The 20384-nt window shown below is 44.9% G+C and overlaps 1 protein-coding gene across 5 annotated transcripts in view; it reads right to left on the reverse strand.

Annotated features, from left to right (window-relative positions):
• Window positions 1-10992: 10992 nt before the first annotated feature.
• ARHGAP20 (Rho GTPase activating protein 20) overlaps window positions 10993-20384 on the reverse strand; it is a 130741-nt gene continuing 121349 nt past the window's right edge. For all 5 annotated transcript variants that reach the window (XM_075546569.1, XM_075546570.1, XM_075546567.1 and 2 more), the window contains exons 13-15: window positions 19247-19436; window positions 17138-17252; window positions 10993-15094 (exon numbers count right to left, since the gene is read on the reverse strand). In XM_075546569.1, the coding sequence (XP_075402684.1) occupies window positions 13236-15094; window positions 17138-17252; window positions 19247-19436 (2164 nt within the window). In that variant the 3' untranslated portion in view covers window positions 10993-13235. The remainder of the gene's footprint in view (window positions 15095-17137; window positions 17253-19246; window positions 19437-20384) is intronic.

Genomic DNA, 20384 nt, shown 5'->3' on the forward strand with positions numbered 1-20384 from the left:
GGAGACGGCAGCCAGAGCCCTGGAGATGCGTCCACCACCATTAGATCTACAAGACATTGTATCGACTGGCCTGTGACCTTCCTGCATTCTGCATCGCTGTGTGTAGCTGCATGGGTCTGAAGAGGGATTTATGGCCTGGTATCAGACTATGGAGTAGTGTCAGGCTTATAAATGCGATCTGGACTGGGCTGGGATGTTTGCTTGATATATAATTACTTCTTGCTATAAAACTCCGTTTTACACATATATGAGTGTCCCTGGATTTGTTTCTCTAGTCAAGCCAGTCTAACACACCTACTACGAATAAATGGCTATGAATATTTGTGTACAAGTCTTTGTATGGACGTGTATTTTTCACATGTTTGTACCTAGGGTGAATATAAAGGTGACTTCAGAAAGTTTGTGGAAAAATGAGATGAAACGATAATAGAATCTCTTTTTCTCCACAAACTTTCTGCAGGTCCTTCATATATTTTACCTGTCCTGGTGGTATAGTTCTGAGTTGGCGTTGACTTGATGGCAGTGGGTTTGGTTTGGTGATATAGTGGGTTATGAATTGGGTTACTTACCGCAAGGTCAGCTTTTCAAACCCACTAACCACTCTGAAGGAGAAAGATGTAGCTTTTGGCTCCAGTAAAGGTATGGCGTCAGAAACCCCAAAGCAGCAGTTTTGCCCTCTTGGTTTGGGCAGTGAGTGTGAAAACACACACAATTTAATTTAAATCAAGAAGATTTACTCAAAGTCCAGAGAAAAGTATGGATTGAGAAACATCCAAGGTCACAAAGTAAGTATGGAAGTTTCCAGAAACAACAAAGAGACAGCCATTCTTATAGAGTTCAAGCAGAAGTGAAAGGTACACTACTACGATCGGGAAATCGGCAGAGCTAAAGGTGGGCTATTTGGAAGTGAGAAATTCGTGGGGATTTGTGGATAATATGGATATATATGGGACTTCACAATTGGTGAAGGATACAGAATGGCTTGCGTATTACCATTTTCATATGTCTACAGGATGGCCCGAAGACAATTGTAGAACATACTTTTCTGGGAGCAAGCTATTAAAACTGCTTTCTCAAACATGTCTGTTCCTAGTGGTGCGGTGTAAAAAGATTTGTCAATAGTGTTCTGTCCAGATCCCCAAGACCCAAATGGACATAGGCTATCTACATCCTGCATCTGCAAGACCACAGAGGAAACACCCGTGGGAACAGGCTGTCACATCCTGCATCAGCCTGACCACAGAGAAAAATTATATTTCCTTTGGTGTACTTGGTTGTCATACTAAGGTTAACATCTGCAGGGGTTAAAATAGCAAAGAAAATTAATTCAGTCTTTAGCATTAGCTCAGAATTTTCTTTAGGTCCAAAGCCTCAGATATTTAGAACGCCAACCCAAACCTTATAAGAAATTACTAAAAAAAGTTCCCCAAATGTTTATACCCACCAATATTAGAGGAGCCTTCCAGTTGCCACACATGCTTTGTGATATCAACCTTTTTAATACCACCTGGTCTTGTATGCATGTAGGTGTCATGGTTACACTTTGGGCTGAGATCTGCATGGTCGGCAGTTCAAAGCCACCAGCAGCTCCATGGGAAAACCCACAGTGGTTTGCTCTAAGTCAGCATTGACTTATTGTAGTGAGCTCGTTTGTTTGCTATATATATAGTTTTGGCTAAAGACGTTGAGAGCTTTCTTATGTCCCTGTTGGCCATTTGTACATCTTTGATAAAGTACCTTTTCAAATCTTTTACCTATTTAAAAAATTATATAGTCTTTTTTTCTTAATCTGGAACATGTCTTTATATATTATGGATGGGTCATAGTTGTGTTGTGAGTATTTTCCCCAGTTTGTGACTTAGCTGTTCACTTTCTTAATGCAAACTGTGAGGAAGCATGTTGGATTTCTATAATATCCAATTTATCAACTGTTTTTTTCTTTTTTGATTAGTACTGAGGGCCTATTTTCCATATGGGAGATGATTTTTAGCGGTGAGAGAGTAAGCCAGAGACCCCAGTGAGCACCTGGGCTGTGCAGGAGGCAGGAAAGTTATAGAGCCTTCCCTAGTTCCGTGTTTAACAAGACACAGGTTAGTGAGCAGTCAGGAGATCTGATTCAAGACTCAGCTCAGTTCTTTACCAGCTGAATCACGAGTTGACTTGTATGGAAAATGGAGATCCTTGTGCTGGCTCAGCCCACACATGGGGAGCGAGGGGTCTGAGAAACTCTGAAAGCGCCGTATGGTGCTCAGAGATTGCTGGCGGAATGAATGGATAGGAACATTAAGTAGTTCCAGTTGTTAAACAAACAATGTGTGTGTCATCTGGAGGCCTGGTAGCATAGGGGGTTACAAACTGGGTTGCTGACCCCAAGGTCATTCATGGGAATCTACCAGCAGCGCTGCACAAGAAAGATGGGGTTGTCTACACTTGCGAAGATTTACAGCCTCAGAAATGCCAGGGAGCAGTTCTGCTCTGTGGTAGACGGCTGCTGTGAGTTGGAATTAATTCGATGGCAGCGGGTGTGGTTTGGTTTGATTTTACTGCCATTCCCCTGACAGCTGCCAGTGATCCTACTTAAACGATCGAAGCCCTTCTCCCCCACCAATCCTCCCTCTTGAGAACCTGACTATTTACACCCTTGCTGAGCTGGTGAGGCATCAAGCTGGGCCATCGATGCCACGGCCCATCGTGCAATTATCCACTGATTAAAACTGGGCAACTCCTACACTGAGATCACTCCAGAAGTTTCCCCAGAGACAGAAGCTTCTGTCTTCTGGGCTCGGTCTGATAGTACAAGGTTCTTCCTTCTCGGCCTTCTAAAGAAGCTTACTAACTACAAAAGCCATCCATGTGGTCTTGAAACTCTTGAGTTTATGAAGAAACTAAAAATCTTCTGACTATTCAATCTAGACCCTGTGCCCATCCCAGAGGAAGCCTCCGAGTCTAGAAGGGCATGAGGTCACCATATGATGGGGTAAGGGAGGAAACTGGGTTGGATAAAGGATGGTGTGGTTTCTACCTGGGTATCCCTCTACACTCTACCCACCCCTTCCCTTGTCCACTGCTACTGAGTTGACTGTGACCCACAGGGACCCTTTATGACAGGGTAGCACTGCTCCCTAGGGTTTCTGAAGCTGGGAAACTTTGGGGTTGCAGGCAGCCTCACCTTTGTCCCTCGAAATGTCTAGAGCAGTGGTTCTCAACGTTCCTAATGCCGCAACCCTGCAATACAGTGCCTTGTGACTCTTGTTGCTACTTCATAACTGTAATGTTGTTCAACCCCCTCACAGGTTGAGAACCGCTGGCCTAGCGGGTAAAATTGCTGACCTTGTGGTTACTAGTCCAACGGGTAAGTCCCTTTGCCACCAGGGTGACACAGCATTCCCGAACAATGAGTCCAGCAAACAAAGGGTGTTAAGAGAAAGGACTGGATCCTTTTGTCTTCCAAGCACGACCAGTCTACCCTCTGTGTGTATCTGAGGCCAGTTGGGTGGGGTCACAGGGTGGTAGGTGGTGGACAGAGGCAGCAAAGATAAGAAGGCAGTGGCTGGGTGTTAGATTACAGAGCTGAAAGGAAGAAGTGGAGAAATGCAGAAGCTACTAAAGAAAGATCAGAGAGAATTATTATTATGTAATATGCCTATTGCAGACAGACAGGCGGCTCTAGCCCTTCATCTTTCTTAACCTCAGATTCAGGGAAAGCTTTTGTGTCGCCAGGACAGTCAAAGGCAGACATGCATGAACACCAGGGCCCCCAGCACAGCACATCCTGGATAACAGGATGAACTCAGGAACGTCTGAGACGTCCCGAGGTTAGGGAACTGATAGCCCCCAGCCTTGTCAGAATTACTAGATTCCAAAGCTTAAACTTTTCCGTTGCTCCCATCCCTCAAACCTCAGACCACTAAAGAAGAGTGGGAGTGTTGGGCCGGTGCCAGAACTGCAAACAGCCAGTCACATGTGCAGGGCCCTGACCAGCCCACAAGGTTGGTGATCAACATTGCAGATTGATGCCAACTTGAGTTGGGTAGGGAGTGAAAGTCCCAATCCCTCACACCGTTGTTTTGTCTGCAGGACACAGAACCAACCCGTGTTTACACTGAGGCCACAGGCACTGACAATGGTCCTGCCTGAAACCAGCTCCCCTGGCCTTGCACATTGTATGGGAGAGGGGGAACCCAGAGGTCAGAATTCCTCAGACCCAGACCGAGACAGACACAAACGCCTGAGACCTGGGCATCCTTTCCGGGTGCCCCAGTCATAAAAGGACCAGGTGTTTTTGCCCACTGCCACAGCTCTGAGGGTACGGACGACACCTGTCAATGTTTCTGAGTTGCAGAGAGCAGGAAATGGCAGGACCGAACAGAAGAAAGTAGAGTTGAGCAGAAGCAACTTCTTGGCTAAGAAACTGGGCTTTTGAGACATGTCCTTGGGAAGTCCGTCTCTGGTCACTGCCTGTCTGTATTCTCGGAAAAGCCAGTGGTGGACACTAAGAAAGCCTTTAGGCAGGCAAGTGGCCCAGGGAAGGATGTGGTCATGGAAAGACCACCAGGAGCTGTGCTGCCTCATCCTACCTATGGGGTTTTTAGCCAGGTGTGGCCTCTCCGGGGGTCATTTGAAGGTTTTCTCTGGGGGTGGGGGGAGAGGGTGATTTCTAAGGTAACATCAACTGTCTTTGATTCTGCATAGTACATTTTTGACAAGCACTGAAGGCAACAAAAGAAAAATTATGCATCAAGATACCTAAAATATTAAATGAATTCTCACCCGCCCCCCAACATACACACAGTGCTTTGAAGTTGTTGACAGTTTTCACATTCATCAAATTGCCAGGAATGTTCTCGCCCGTGTTGGCCAGCGTCCCCCGCACTTTGCTCAACTCTTTGCTCAGCCATCCCTTCTCTGGACCACCGGTCAACGCTGGGGAGTGCAGCCCACGGCAAGCCCACCTGTGCCAGGGTGCACCGCTCCAGAATTTCCAATGACTGAGTGTTTGGAAGTAGATCTCCAAGCCTTTCTTCCGAGTGGGTTCAATCCTCCATTTTTAAAGTTAATTCCACCCATACGAGATTTTAAAAAAAATACTTAAAAATATACCCGCAACAGGTAGTATTTTGAAAGGGTTTTTTTTGAAGAGTGTAGAATTCTGGATGGGATAGTATTTTCTTTCCGAACATTGAAGTTACTTTCCACTGTCTTCTGGATTCAATTTGATGTAGCAAGGTCAGTTGTCTTTCCACCTCTCCTTTCTCAAAAAGAAATGTCATCTTCAAATTAAAAAAAACAAAATCTAGCTCGTTTAAAAATTATTTTCGCTTTGTCTTCCTGTTCTGCATAGTCAGTATTATGTCCATACATTATGAATTTTTATCTAACTTATTTGAGAATTGTTGTTAGTTGGCGTCTTTTATTAATACTGAAAAATTCTCAACCATTAATTTCTCAATAACTGCTTCTTCTTCCTTTTTGTGATTGAACAGAAGCTGTGCTAGATGTTTTCATTCTCTTATATGTCTCTTAACTTCTTTTTTTAAAAAGTAAAATGTCTTTTATAAAATATTTACCATAAAATTGTACTGAATCAAGTGCATGTGAAATTGCCAATTGACCTACAAAAGGCAACTTTACAGAGGAACACTAAATTCCACATAAAAATATTAAACTAAAGATAACAATGTGTCGTGTAAATTGGAGCCCTGGTGGCATAGGAGGTTATGTGTTGGGCTGCTACCCACAAGGTTGGCAGTTCAAAATGATCACCCACCAGAGCAAGACGAGGCTTCCTATTCCCGTGAAGATTTATCATCTTGGAAGCCCTCAGGGATAGTGCTGCTCTGCCCTATCGGGTCACTAGGAGACAGCATGGACTCGAGGGCAGTGAGTTTAGATGTTTTATAATGGAGGCAGTGGCTAGGTATGACACGGACATTGCTAAATTGAAGCGCTTCTAAAGGATTTGGGGAAGACGCTGGAATCCCTGTCACGCAAAGTGTGTCTCACAAGGAGCTAAAGAAACACGGTATAAAGATCAGCCAGCTAAACAGGCACGCACCCTCCATCGTTTGAAGGGCCGCCATCTGAAAGAAATGATGTATTAAGTGGCTCCTGAGGGAAGCATCAGGATTAAGGAATAGAAAGAAAAGGCAGGTTTTAGTTTGTCAGAAGGTAACTTTTATCGGACTCCAAGGCGATGAGCAAATTGTCACTTAGTATTTAGTGCGGAAGGTAAGAAATGCTCATGAGAGACAACAAGGGCGCTTGCTTGCCTCTCAATGGGGTGCGGATCTGTGGGTCAGGTAGGGCTGTAGTCCATTTTTTTCTCCCCAATGTCCTGTCAGTTTGCTGAAACTTTCTATTGATGTTCCGTCCATTCCGGGAGCCTTGCTAGTGCTTTCAGTGCAGCTTGGATTTCATCCTTCAGCGCTTGAATGCCAACTGGTTTTATTTGATTTTTGTGTATTCCTTCCATCTTATTCTGATGCTTCCTGCATCATTTAATATTTACTTATAGACTCTTTCGATATTGCAACACGAGGCTTTAATTTTGTTCTTCAGTTCTTTCAATTTGGAATATGTTGAGTGTGTTCTTCCTTTTTGGTTTTCTAAGTCCATGTCTTTTTTATTAGAACTTTATAATAATAAAATTTTATTGAAATACTTTGTCTTCTTGTACAGGCCTTTGAGATTTTGGTTAGCTATGTGGCTTCGGCATCTTTTTTGCTTTCGCTGCTCTAGAAGCAAGGTTTAGGTTTTGACGTCCACTTTTATCTTTTCTTCCTTCCCTGCATTCTCAACGACCTATTGCTTTCTCTGTGCATGGTGTGTTGATGCCATCAGGTCTTCGGCCATTACCGTCCAATGTGTCAAATCTGTTCTTGAGATGTTTTTAAAATCCGGGCTGTATTTTGGCTCTCTTGGACTTTTTTTCATTGTATTTGACTTCCACTTGTACATGAGCAATTGGCGGTCAGTTTCACAGTCAGCCACTGGAGTGGACACAATAATCGAGTAGAGTTTGGATTTGCTACACGTAGATGATTCGTGTCTGCTTTATTATGGCAGAGTCATCGTTAGCATCCATATTTTATTAAAGGTAAAAGAACAGAGAAGAGGCTGGAGCTGAATGAGGTTCTAGTGTAGCTTAAGCTGAATTTTGTAGAAACAAAGCTTACACATATATCTGATGCAGACCACACCTGAGGAAACGCCCTTCCAACTGATTGGCTGCTCATAGGTGATGTCATTATGGAAGTGATTACATTACATTAGATCTCATTGTGGAGGATAGCGCTATCAAAACTGCCAAGCCAGAGAACCGTGGCCGTCCAGTTGACATGCCTTATTCATCGCAGAGACATGGGGAGCATTAAATGACACAAGTGAATGCTTTTATTAGCAGTGCGTACAGACACAGAGCTAACCTTCTTCTTCTTGCATTGGCTCCTAGTTATTCCCTCAGTTGTTTAAAGTTCCTAAGGACAAAAAAATCCTTCCCAATTTGTTACTAGGCTCCAGAACTGTACCTGGGAATAACAATTAACTGCCTGAGTAGCATATATACAGGGGCTGTCTTTAAAAAGTTCATGGAAAATTTATATTCTGAAAAGATTCATAGAATTCATAAAATAATACAAATTTAAAAATTGGCACCAAAATGAACTCATACGGATTTGTTACAATATGTATATGAAGAAGACCTGGTTTCAGGTACTAAGGAAAAAATGCCCCATCAATATTTTTTTAAATGTCCCAGTCAGAGAACCACGAATTCCACTTAGATTGAAGGAAATATAAAATTTGGTGAACTCATGGATACTGTAAAAGTCTATGAAGGGAAATGCCCCAAGGAAATCATCAGTTTCCAAATGGGTAACCCAATTTAAGAAAGCACGAGCTGACGTTGAGGAGAAGTCCACAGCAGTAGGCATTACTTCATGATGAGCCAAGTTTGTTCAGGCTCCAGTTGAAGAGGAGCACTGTTCAGCAGCAGAAGCAACAGCCACTCCGCCAGATCTTTGTTCAGATTACGCAATTCCAGCCAAAACATGAAAGGTAAGCAAACTTTCCACTTGACGGTGGGTACCAATGTTGTTGCATCCAGGTCAGCTGCAGACAATAGAATTTTGCATGAAAGATAAGATCCTGAAGCATTTCTTGGAAGAATGGTTAACGGGAGATGAAACATGTCTTTACCAGTTTAATCCCGAAGACAAGAACCATCAAAACAATGGCTGCCAAGAGATGGAAGTGAAGTCGTTAAAGAAAAAGTGGCTGGTCAAGAAGAAAGGTCATGGTGATACCTTTTGAATGCTGAAGGCATGTTGCTTGTTGACTTTCTGGTGGGCAAAGAACATTAACATCTACTTCGTATGAGTGTTCTGAGTGTTTTAGCGTGTAAGAGAGACCCCGAATCTCGAATATAACTTAAGGAGAATATTTATTCAGTCCCAAACAGGACAAGACAAAACAAAGACACATCATCGAGGTGCGGGAGGCTGTTTAGCATGAGGTCATGATGGCATCCAAGGTCTGCAGAGATGTGGATGGTTAAAAAGGACATGAGAGGGCAAAGCAAAGATCAGTTACAGGTGTGATCAGTTTTAAGTCGGAATGGGAACATGTTTGGGGCACATATATTAGACAGAAGAGCTTTCAAGACTTGTTCTGGGCCTTTCAACCAAGGCAGTCAGGGCAGAAACCAAGCATTCCAATTTCCATTGAGGTTACACCCAGACAAACCCCCAAAGACTTTGCTGCTCCTGCCAAGCCTGGCTAGGAAAGTGACAGTGACCTACCTCTCAAGTACTCTGCCCGAGAGCAAAGGTACTCACCATGCTCATTAGTGATCAGAATTCAATGAAGGGCTGAATTTATGTGGAGACTCATACATGGATTTTTGGCTTTCCCTGTAAACTGTAGCCTTTCGTAAACCTAGTGCCCAGAAATTTAAGCTTTAGTCCATGAGACCCAAAAGGCCAAATTTAAAACAAAATCACTACTATTGAATCAGTGCCGAGTCACAGAGACCCTACAGGACAGGGGAGAACTGCCTCCAGTGGGTTTCTGAGACTGTAACTGTTTACAGGAGTAGAAAGCTTCATTTTTCTCCCAAAGAGCAGCTGGAGGTTTTGAACCGCTGATCTTTGGCGGTAGCAGCCTAATGCATAACCACTGGGATACCAGGGTTCCTAAACAGCCAGAAGTGTAGCAGAAAAGCCCCTGAGAAACTTTCAACTGAGTTCTTTTCCACTACTCCTGCATTTTGTCTTCGAATTTGGGATGGTTTCTTGCTTGAGCTAGCTCCTCTTTAAGCCTTCCTCCTCCTTTACCCATGCATCGGCAAACCATGGATTGTGTTCCTGCTTTCGGACAGTTCTCTGCTCTCGGTCATTTCGTCCTTGGGCCAAGATACTTAAGACAATTCATTTCCTCTTGAAAAGCTGAGGAGCAACAACCTGACGCGTTTTGCCTCGGCAGAGGGATTTTATAGCACTTGTAAAATGACTTGCTCAGAGTGATGGGCCTACCTCACAAGCACAGGTGTTTAGCAAATGGATCCACTCCTCATAGATTAAGAAGTTGCAAGGAGTTCTACACTCAACTCCAATGTCCTGGATGAAATGAGCATTTCAGGGTTAGTGTCCCCAAACTTCGGAAACCGTGTGGACCTGGGCACTAAGCAGCTTAGGAAGATGCTTGGAGCTATTTGAAAATGTGTGTGGGTTACTGCTTGATAAAAAAAAATCATAGACGTCCAAATGTAGGTACATGATACACTGAATACCATCCTGTGTGTCTATTTCTTTGGGACTTCAAAACAAGTCTCCAAATTATACTCCCAAACCTTTGTAAACTTCGACGAGGCACGGCCGTCATGCAGAGCGGAAGTTGTCATAGTCCAAGGCATTACCAAGAGCACCCTTATGTCACGGATCTAGACTCACAGAGGCTCGTCAACAGTGTAAGACTCCCAGTTGGGGAAGGCTGCATCAAAACCAAGTACTTTTTCTTTCAGAAGGAAGCGTATTTTATGCTGAATAAAGTTAATTAACATGTTGCCCAAATTTAATATTCAGGAAAGAAAACTACCAATATCCTAGTGATAACGTTTTCTTTGTACTGAAATGAGTTGTGGGCAAAGACTTCCTAACTCAAGTCATTAAAATACCACCAGGTAGGAAAAGATGGGTTAACAACTGCCCACCTGTGGGCCAACATGTCTAATAGTCTTCCTTTTCAGCAGACAAGCCGAGCCATCGGTTCAAGAGCGCATTACCTCCTTTCAATTCAATGTGACACACAAAGGACAAGAAACACACGCAGAAGTGGTATGATTTCTTAAATCTAATGCTTTGGGGAAAATACCTTTTAAAAGCAAAATTATCTCTGGACTACCATATATTTTTGGGAGACGTGAGTATCAGTGTGTGTACACTACTCACATTTCCTGATCAATGACATTTCTGACAGTGTGGTTGTAGTCTTTGCTTTCCACATGAATGGACTAAAGTAGTGTTATGTTTCTGAACCTCTTTGAAATGGTGAACTTTGAGAAGGTACAGATGTAGGCAGTCATGAGAAACTATTTTTATTTAATACATTTATACCACCTTAAAAGTCCTGATGTCTTGGCTTGTCTGAGTTCAGCATGTCAGAATATTCCAAAAATCCATTGGAAAGCCTCATGCAGTCAATTGATCTGAGCTGATGGGTCTTTTTTGACATGAGAATTGTTTGATTTTATAACTGTAATTAAAAAGAATGCCAAAGAAAATGATTTTTTGTGTCTAAAACGAGGTTTGATAAATAGGGTGAAAGTATAAAAAGGAAAGAAGTTTTCAGGAGAGGATGAACATGGCTTATGCCTAAAGACTCAAAAATTCCAATTCTGTGCTAATGGCCCCAGGTGCAATGTCCCAACAGGAAGCAGAAATGGGGTTCAACAACCACTAACACAACTCTACAAAGGGCAGTCTTGCTCTGGTGGGCTCCACTCTGCAGAATGATGTTTTATTTAATAGACAGCGTGGACATCATACATATCCATCATCAGTGCCTTGGAAACAAAACAAAACCAACAAAACAAAAACTTTTAAAAGTTAGCAGCAGTTTCTGCAAGTACAAAAATACACATTTATTACATAACATATGGTAGTAAAATTTGTCAAGATATATTATACAAACTCAAAGCATTTTAGATAAAGCATCAGTCTAATATATTATAGGTTGACAGAGTATAATAAAATGACAAGTAGTTTGTCTTCAAATTATACAATATAATACTTTACAGCAATATTAACAAACTATTCACATTTAAGTAATACAGGGGCATCTAAAGGGACCCAGGGAGGAAGAATGGTTATTGAAGAACCTCAGCATGTATTTCGTTCTATGCTTCAAGTTGGGTGGCTGGTTTTCTACCCACTAATATGAAAATAAAAAGACTTGAACTATTATTTTGATAAGTAGAAAAGTCATTTCTTCCACAAAGACACTCCAAAGCCTTGAGAGCTTCATTCACATCTTGCAGTTTTGACAGTAGTGTGCCCTAAGGGGAGGGGAGCGGTGCCTGTGGACTCTCTACATTGTACCACCCAAAATGCACACGGACACCTGCGGGTCTTTCTATGGGAGAGTCTCCTTACTGGGTGAAAGCAACCTCACATCTGCGACGGAGATGGCCAGTGTCATGAAGGTGCTCTTTGGACAGAGTTCTAAAAGCTCATTCTAGCGCTTAGGGCAAAGAGGGTCATGTCCCCGCGAGGTAGGTAGCACCTATAGCTAATACTGAAAAAACTTCTTCATCTTAGAGGAAACATTATTATTAGTTCTGTAAAGAAAAACCCAAACCCAAACCCTCCACCTTCAGGGGAAGAGGGAATGAACACTTGAATGACAGATCCGAGGGAGTGATAAGGAAAGTTAGTTTGGAATAAACTGCGTCGTGGGTAAAACATTCATGTGATGCTGAGTCTGGTGGTAGACCACAGACCAAGAACATGGGCTCTCAGCCACTTTGTGTGGGCAAATCATTAGAAAGAAGATGCAAACCCAGTCCTGGTGCAATCCCTTTATCATGCTCTGATCCCGAGTAAGGAGATGTCCCAGGGGAGGCTTACAGGGAGAGGGCATGTCCATGGTTCTGAAATCACACAAGGGGCCCCAAACCATCCATAAACCATGAATTATTTGCAGCAAAACATGGACACCCTTTTGTGAGTGAAAAAGCCCCTCAAAGCCAATGCCTGTCTGTGGCCTGGCAGCCACTTTCGTGTGTATTCTGTTGTTTTGTGTGTATCACCTGCCGATCTCTACATGGTGGGCTTTCTCTGCGGCCCAACGCCAGCAACGAGGAATGGGTGATCACATTTTCCCTGGAGTTGCCTGTCATCTAAGAGGCAGAGCGGGAGGGAAACAGTTCAGCCGGAAGGCGGATCAAATGTTGGTACTGGGCAGGTCTCCTTATAGATAGAAAGAGGTGTCCTTCTGGATGTTCCCAGCAAAAGGGCATCTTTGGAATGGACCAGTTCCTGGAGCCTTTGCAGAGCAATACAACACGCCAGTGGAAAAGCAAATCAGCAACAATGGTCCTTGAGTCATTCTACTGCTTTCTAGCTTAACTGCATCAAGTGACAGGCTCCCGAAAGGGTGCTATGAGGACATGCTGTTGAGCTGCCCCGGAACTATGCTCTCTGGATCTAGATCTAGAGAGAGAGACGCTTCCCACGATTTCCTTCATCACCGGACAAAAGCTTCTCATGGCTTTGATTTGTGGTAGTTTTCTAGGCTATTTCTTAAAAATACTTCGTGAATTGTGGATGATTTTTTTTCACCCTTTCCCTCTTTACCCTGTCCCTCATCTTTAATTCCATGATCTCTCAGTCTTCTCAGGTAACTTAATTTCACAGAAGTGTTCACGTGAGACCCAGTTCGACCGAAAGATTGGTTTCTCTAGCCCTCCTCCGTGAAATCTCTAGAATTAGACCACAGGACTAAGCCCAGGCTCGAAGGAAGAGAAGCTTCCCTAACACTAGGCTGACCAAATCATGGAGAACAAGCTTTCTGCCAAATAATCGCACGTCAGAAGCATCTTCCTGTTCTAAATATTAGCCACGGTGGTCCTCGTGCTAGCTCTCCCAGGTGTCTTATACAGAGGGGTCCAAAGAACTATTGTCTCTGTGTTATAAGGAAGCCCAGCTCCTGTTCCCGAAGAGATAGGATTCTCCCCACGGCTAAATGTCTTTGGTGAAATGCTGGTCCTCATCATCGCTTGCTACTGCAGGCCCAGGGGCCGGCCTGGACCCATCGTCCACAGGCAGAGAGCGGGGCGAGGAGGGGCTTTCACAGGGCAGAGCACCGGGGGAGCACTGACCACCGTCCTCAGCGTCCTTGTGAGACTTCTTACAGAACGGGAGCCTGTCTTCTGTGGGGCTGAAGGGAGCGCTACAGTGTCTGTCTGACTCCTGGCAGGGGTACGGACTAAACCACGGGGCGGTTTGCCCAGCCCCAAGTCCTCCCGCAGCCCTCAGGGGCATGTCAGTCTGTCTGTCTGGCAACTCAGAAGCATATGGGGAGATGGGCTCCGCAGGCCCTTTCCGACAGCTGGCCTTCTTTTCCTCTGGCTGAGATGCCTTGGCCTTCTTCCTGAGGGTCCAGTTCTTCAGACTGGCCACGCCGTTCCTCAGCCACGCGCTGGGGTGCAGAGTGACCGAATGCATTTGCGAATGCCACTCGGGAGTGCCCTTCTTTGGGAAAGCCAGGCGGCCGCTGGCCTGGGCCCCGGAGGAGCAGCTGGGCGTGCTCATGGAGACTAGGCTGGCGCTGCTGCAGTCGGAGGCGAGCTCTCCCTGCTGCGTCTGCGCCTGGAAAGTGCAATCTACAGGAGAGGAGGTGTCAGTGGGGGAAAACACGGAGTGCTCAGAAATCTGAGAGAAAGCACTGTCCTGTGAGCTCACCGAGGAGCCCGACGGCGACGTGCCTGGGGACGACAGGCTGGAGTAACTAGTCCTGGGGCACAGGGTCAGTCGCGGGGGCAAGACCTTCTCAGTGCTCGGGTGGCAGGCGCTACTCTTGCCCACCTCGATGCCCATGACCAAACTCTGGTTAATGAGTTTTTGTCCCTCCATTTGCAAAGACTTGTGCCGCTGCAGATAATCCTCCTCCCCCGGCAAGGGGCCTGCGGCGTCTCGCTGTTTCTTCGTGTGTCCCAGCCTGAGATAGGTCAGCGCGCACTGCTGGTCCTCGATGTTGGGCTCCGAGCAGCGCCGGGGCATCCCGGAGCCCGGGAGGGCCGCTGCCACGTGTGGTGGGGAGCACCCCGGGGGGGCAGCTGCGTTCCCGGGGGGCGGCGGGTGTCTGCGGGGACCCTGCACCGCGGCGCCGCTGTGCGAGGCCACCGAGATGGCCACTGGCTTGGATTTAGGGAACAACGGTCTCCCCAGGTGTCCTTCATGCCCGGACGGGCCTTTCTTCTTGACGTTTGCGTGAGTTGCGTTTTTCTTGCTGCCCTCGGTGCCTGCGGCCACACTCGGTTTGAGACCTGTCACCTTGCCCTCTCCCTGGAGGGGCTGGCTCGGCTTCAGGTCCTCCTCGTCCTTTTGGGAGAGAATGGCGTCACAGCTGGACTTGCGCAGCTTTTTCTGATAAAACTCCCTGAGATAGGAAAGCTTGGAGTCCAGATAGTCGATGCTGGGCTCCGAGCAGCGCCGATGTCGCCGCAAGCTCTTGGGTGCACCCGCTGCAGCCGGGGGCAGGTAGGCGGGCGAGCACCCACCGGAGGGGGCCCTGGCATGGGACCGCAGAGGGACGTTGGGGTACACCACAGAGAAGCTCGCTGGCTTGACCTCAAGCGGCCGCTTCATCTGAGCGCATTCATCTTTAGAAGGGTCTAAGTCCACGTCGCTCAGGGTTAAAAGGCCTTCCACCTCTGGCTGCTCGAGGTCATAGTCGCTGAGGGTAAGGACGGAGTCCATGCTTCGGCTGCCCTGGCCCAGTTTCTTTACCAAGTCACTGCATGGAGCACCCACGTCCTCGTTGAGTTCGTTTTCCAGGCTGTCATAGGAGGAGTCATTTAGCTGGAAGCAGGAAATGTCTGGCAAAAAAAAAAAAAAAGTTAAACCACGGTTCATATTTTCTTGTTACTACATATAATAGCTGGGCTGTCTGAACATGATTACTTATTCAAAAGAAAACCAACACCCACATCCACGATGCGCTAATTGAATTCTCCTTTGTGTAGATCGCTGCTTGAATTCTTACTCTCGAGAAAGAAAACAGCTTTCACAATCTTCCCAAACGTTAGCGCAGAGTTAAACAAACTAACAAACAAAGTTGGGAGTTTAATAGATGTATTTCAGTAACTGATAAAATAGCTTTTTCTTTAATAAGATTTCTTCAGAGCAACGAGGACGTGTCACAATACCCAGAGATGGTAAAAATATGAAGGTACTAACATCAGGTATGAACATTAGTTTTATGGATTGAATTGTGTCTCCCACCCCCATCCCAAAGATGGATGGCAAACCCTTGTCTCTATGCCGATATTCATAGAATCGGAGCTGGGAAAGGAATGTCTTTGCTACAGTAAATGAGACGGGACTGGTGAAGGGAGTCAATCTCTTTTCAGATGTATGGATGTGCTTTATACAATTGATGTATGTATATGTATGGATTGTGGTAAGAGTTGTTTGAGTCCCTGATAAAATGTAAAAGAAGAGAAAAAAATGATTAGGGCAAAGACTGTACAGATGTGCTTTATATAATTGATGTATGTATATGTATGAACTGTGAAAAGAATTGTATCAGCCCCAATAAATTGTTAAAATAAAATAAAAAAAAGAAATCAAACAAGCAAGGGGAAGTAGCGAGACCTTGCTCAAGATCAGATGCTCAGCAGAGACAAGCTCATCCTGCAGAGTCAACAGGGACGACGGGCTACCCCTAGGGATGGTGCCTTGACTCTGGACTTCCAGCCTCCTATGAGTTGGCACTGACTCGACGGCAGGCAGGGTTTTCTTAAGAGGTTTAAGAGTTACAGCCTAAATTGCCTTGCAAGAGACCGTTGGTCGAGCAGCCCCTGAGCCTCCCCAGAAATGCTACTGACATCCATCCACACGTGGAAGCGAGGAGAAGAATGCAGAAAGTCGCTATCGTCTTATCAGAGAATAAGGGGTGCGTCAACAAAGGTCATGGGGAAACGCGATGATCTTTCAATCCCAGTTTTTCTTCACGACCTTTTGGAAGCCTGCCATGCAGACAGCACCAGCCAGAGGAAGCTGCGAGAACCGAGGGCATGCGTGTGCTTTCGGCGAGACTTTACAAGAAACGTGGAAGAAGGGCGGCTCATTTCCTCCAAATGCAAAGCACTTGGTCTGAGTCATGCTCAAATATGACGTGGAAGGGAGACGGGTCTGGATACAGAGCACTCGAAATAAGATCTTCAAGTGGCCAAATGGTCTCCCTAGCTGTTTGGAATAAGAGGAGCGGGGTAAGGGACGGACTCAACAATGAACTATGCAAAATGGAAACAACATGTGAAAGATTTGGAGAACTGTTGTTTGGCAGAAACTAATCACACAGGCCCCACACTTTTCACCAGGAACGCGAGAGCGCAAAAGCTCATTAAAGAAACGAAGCCTGCATCGGAGGGATCGACTTAACCACCAACGTGGAAAACCTGTCATCTTAGGGTGAAGCGGACAGAGAAAGAACGAAAACAGAGAGTGCTATGGCCTTTTGAAATTCTACAGTCAGGCGGGGGTGGGGGTGGGGTGTCGTGCTCCTAGAGGAGAAAAGCACCCCCCCCCAGCCCCCCCCCCCCCCCCCCCCCCCCCCGGGGAAGCAGAACTGCAGGAAGAGGCGTGGGATGTGCAAGGGCTCTCTGCTCCCAAGGCTGGGGCCCCTTCTCCCAGGATTCAAAGAGTTGGAGCTTTCCAAACTTGGTCTGAAGTGTGGCGCAGCCACTCAGGTGTATCAGAGAGATGGGGCTGCCGGCCCAGGTCAGGGGCTCCCTTCCCTTCCGCTGCTGTGGACTAGTCCAGGGGAGCCCCAGCCTCAGCATCTGCCGATACCCCCACTCCACCCGCAGGGACACATGACTGGCTTCCCCCAGGAACCCGTGATATGATTCGCATACCTGAGGCGCTCTCTCTGTTATCACATCGCACTGCAATCTCTCCCAAGAGGGACACAATGTCTTCTCCGAATATCCTACAGCAGTTCTCAATCAGAAACTGTATGAGCAGGGAAACCTACGCCACACACACAAAGAGGACAACAATCACATGCTGCTTCCTCATATCACGTGCGTGAACGTCCTATTTCACAGACGAATCCTGAGTCTAATAAAAATATTTCCGAGAATTCGGGAAGGGCAGTTTCCTCTTAAAAAAAAAAAAAAGAATGATGCTCTCACCGAGTGCAGGTTGGGTACAAAAATCACACCAATACAGTGAATTCAAGTTATTATTTGTTTAATGCCAGCATTTTTATTCTAATGGCTATCTTTTAAAATTAGGGCAATTTCAAACACTCTTCCTCGGGTATGTGGGGGGTAGAAGACACTATTTACTACAAGACCTCAATTAGATCAAAGCAGACCATTTATGATGTAAAGGTGATGGTCATAAAGTTGGGAAGCCCGCTTTCTCTGTGGACTTGCTGGGAAGGAACGGGGCAGCTGGGGAGCAGACTTGCCTTTTGCAAGGTATCAATTCAAGGACTGCCTTCCCCCAGGCTCTGAACTGGAAATGGTTTGGGAAGAGGTTAAGACTTTACTGGGCTGCCACATGCCTCCACCGAGATGTCCTAGTTTCTTTGTCCCAGTGGCCGAAGCTCATAGGTAGCAGAACAATTCTCCGACAGTCTCATTACCGGCAGGGGTGAGTAGAATGCTGGAAGCAAAGGGAATTCCCTTATCTTCACACTTCTCAAATGCCAGGTACTACAGGGCTGTGATTTCAATGAATAACTCTGTGAAGCAGGTATTAACACTCTGCGGACAGATCCCGAGTTTACTCGTGTTCCGCACGCCATCTATTACGGACGGGTCACAAGATAACTCGAGAAGCAGCATGAACCTGTGTTCATTTCAAGCAATGGAAAAAAGGAATTTCCTACCAGAGCCTGTAGAGTTTGCGCTGCCCATGGAAAAAGAAGTGAAACCAGGTATATTTGCAAATTTTGCAAGGTACCGCTTCACAGAGAAGAATGTGATACAAAGTACCATATATTAAAAAAGTACTAGGAACTTTTGTTTATATGTAGGCCCTATGCTAACTACAATATATGAAATAATTGTACCTGTGTAGGATAAGGTCTCCACAACTAATCAAACCAAGGGCCAGGAGATGATTTTTGCACAGTGTTTCTGGGATAATATTTGCACACTGTCTTTGTTTCCCAATGTCATTGTATAGTTGTACAGTAACAATAGTACATTGTACCACAAAGGAACATATCAACACATGAACACTGAGGAGCAAATAATGTATTTTGTTTGATATACTGTATTTATTTGTACTGTTTTTCAAAGTAATATGGATTATGTTGGTTATTTTTACCAGAAGTTTATAATTTCATGAAGATTATAGTTCATAAAAGTAATAATGTTCTATATATCAAGCAAAATATTGTTTCATAATGTGAGACATTTTATATTCAAAAACTGAAAGTTATAAATAAATATGATAAAAAGTTGATGAGATATAAAGTCATTTATGGTTTAATGAAAAAAAAATCTAACAGCCGAAAAAATACACGGCCACTTGGGTAAGCTGGTCAAAAATATCCGGTCTTTAATGTGTTGACTAACATCACTTCTTAGTTTTCAGATGACGAGACTGTACCTGTCAGTGCCAATAACTTTATTCCCAATTGTACACCAGGCAAGTGACATGGTTGAGAGTTGAAAATTGTCTTATTCCAAAAGATTTTTGCCTTCAAAGAAAAATCTAAATCTTAAACATTGCAACTGCGTTCCTATCGTTCCATGACTTTAAGAGTGTTTGTAATGTTCAAGGGGAATAGGGAAGTACCCGGCTGTTCTAACAGTTCTCCTTAGCCATTTTCCCACGGCCCTACAGGATAGGTCCCACACACTCCAGAGTCAACGGACTCACATATATATAGAGGCGTCCTTCAGGCATTGAAAAAAAACATCTTTTAGAATTAACACCCTGGCTTCCAACTTCCAAATGGAGGCGTTCAGTTGCCCAGGGGCACAGAAGTGGAAAAACTCCATTACCTTTTTTGTAAATTCATTTTCTAGTTCTGGGCTGGAGGAAGCAGGAGGCCAAAGAATGCTGGGAGCGATACACACGGCTAAATTAAACGCAGTCATCTGATTGGACGAAGAATGTTGCTCAATGTTGTGCAATACTCCAAACAGATACCTTAGAAGAACAACATTGGCTCTTGGAAGCTGATCTAATAGCCTAAAGACAAAGGGGGATAAAAAGGGCACCACTTAAATACGACATTTCACTTACAAACTGGTAAATACAAGCAACCTTGACTGCATGGAAAGCTGGGCTGAGCAAGAATATTGTTCAGGTATTAAAGCAAAAAGATGCTGCCTGGAATTTTTCACTGAACCTAATGTGTTTTAACTTAAGCAAATCCTATCACATACGTTTCAGAATGTACTCAACTGAAATCCCCCAAAACTTAATGATGACATTAAGCAGCAATTACATTTAAAGGGCTCCCTTATTTCCCAGTTGCACACGGGAATGGCATCTCCTGACGAGAAGTCAAACCTTAGGTCCTCTGCCTCCAGGTCGCACTGGAGAGCTTGCTCTCTGCTTCCTCGGCGGCCCACGTCAATTCTGTCTCACGCGTCTTTAGGTCACTGGCACCACTTTTGCACGAGCCTGCGCTGCAATCGTATAATTTCTACGATTCTCATATTGTAACAAATATGGGATTTTCCCATTGCAGTTCAAGGACGTGAATTTTTCTACCATCCAGAAAACATATGTAAGTAAAAAATGTATGTTAAAAACCATCGCTTTATTAAAGAATACCAAAATGTGAAGCAACTGTTACTTAGTATATCCTCCAGCTAGAGCTCCAGATGGGTGAAGGCAGTATTTCCATCTTTCTCACCCTTTGTCAAAGAATTCTGCTCCCATCGATTTGCCCCAGATGGAAACAGCAGTTCGGTATGCTGGAGTTCAAACTCTGCTTCCTTTAAATGTTCTTTTGAGTATTGGGGAATAAAAAGAAGTCAGAAGGTGTGTAGGGTAGATGGGGTGAAGTTTCCCACAAAATTCTTCCAGGTCAGGTCATCCTACCTTCAATATAGTTTCCTTAAAATGAGTCCTTGTGCCTTTCAATACAATCAAACAAGATTCGGGCTTGGGCACCCCCACACCAGTTGC

This window comes from Tenrec ecaudatus, chromosome 4 (genome assembly GCF_050624435.1).
Source record: "Tenrec ecaudatus isolate mTenEca1 chromosome 4, mTenEca1.hap1, whole genome shotgun sequence".
Taxonomy (NCBI): domain Eukaryota; kingdom Metazoa; phylum Chordata; class Mammalia; order Afrosoricida; family Tenrecidae; genus Tenrec; species Tenrec ecaudatus.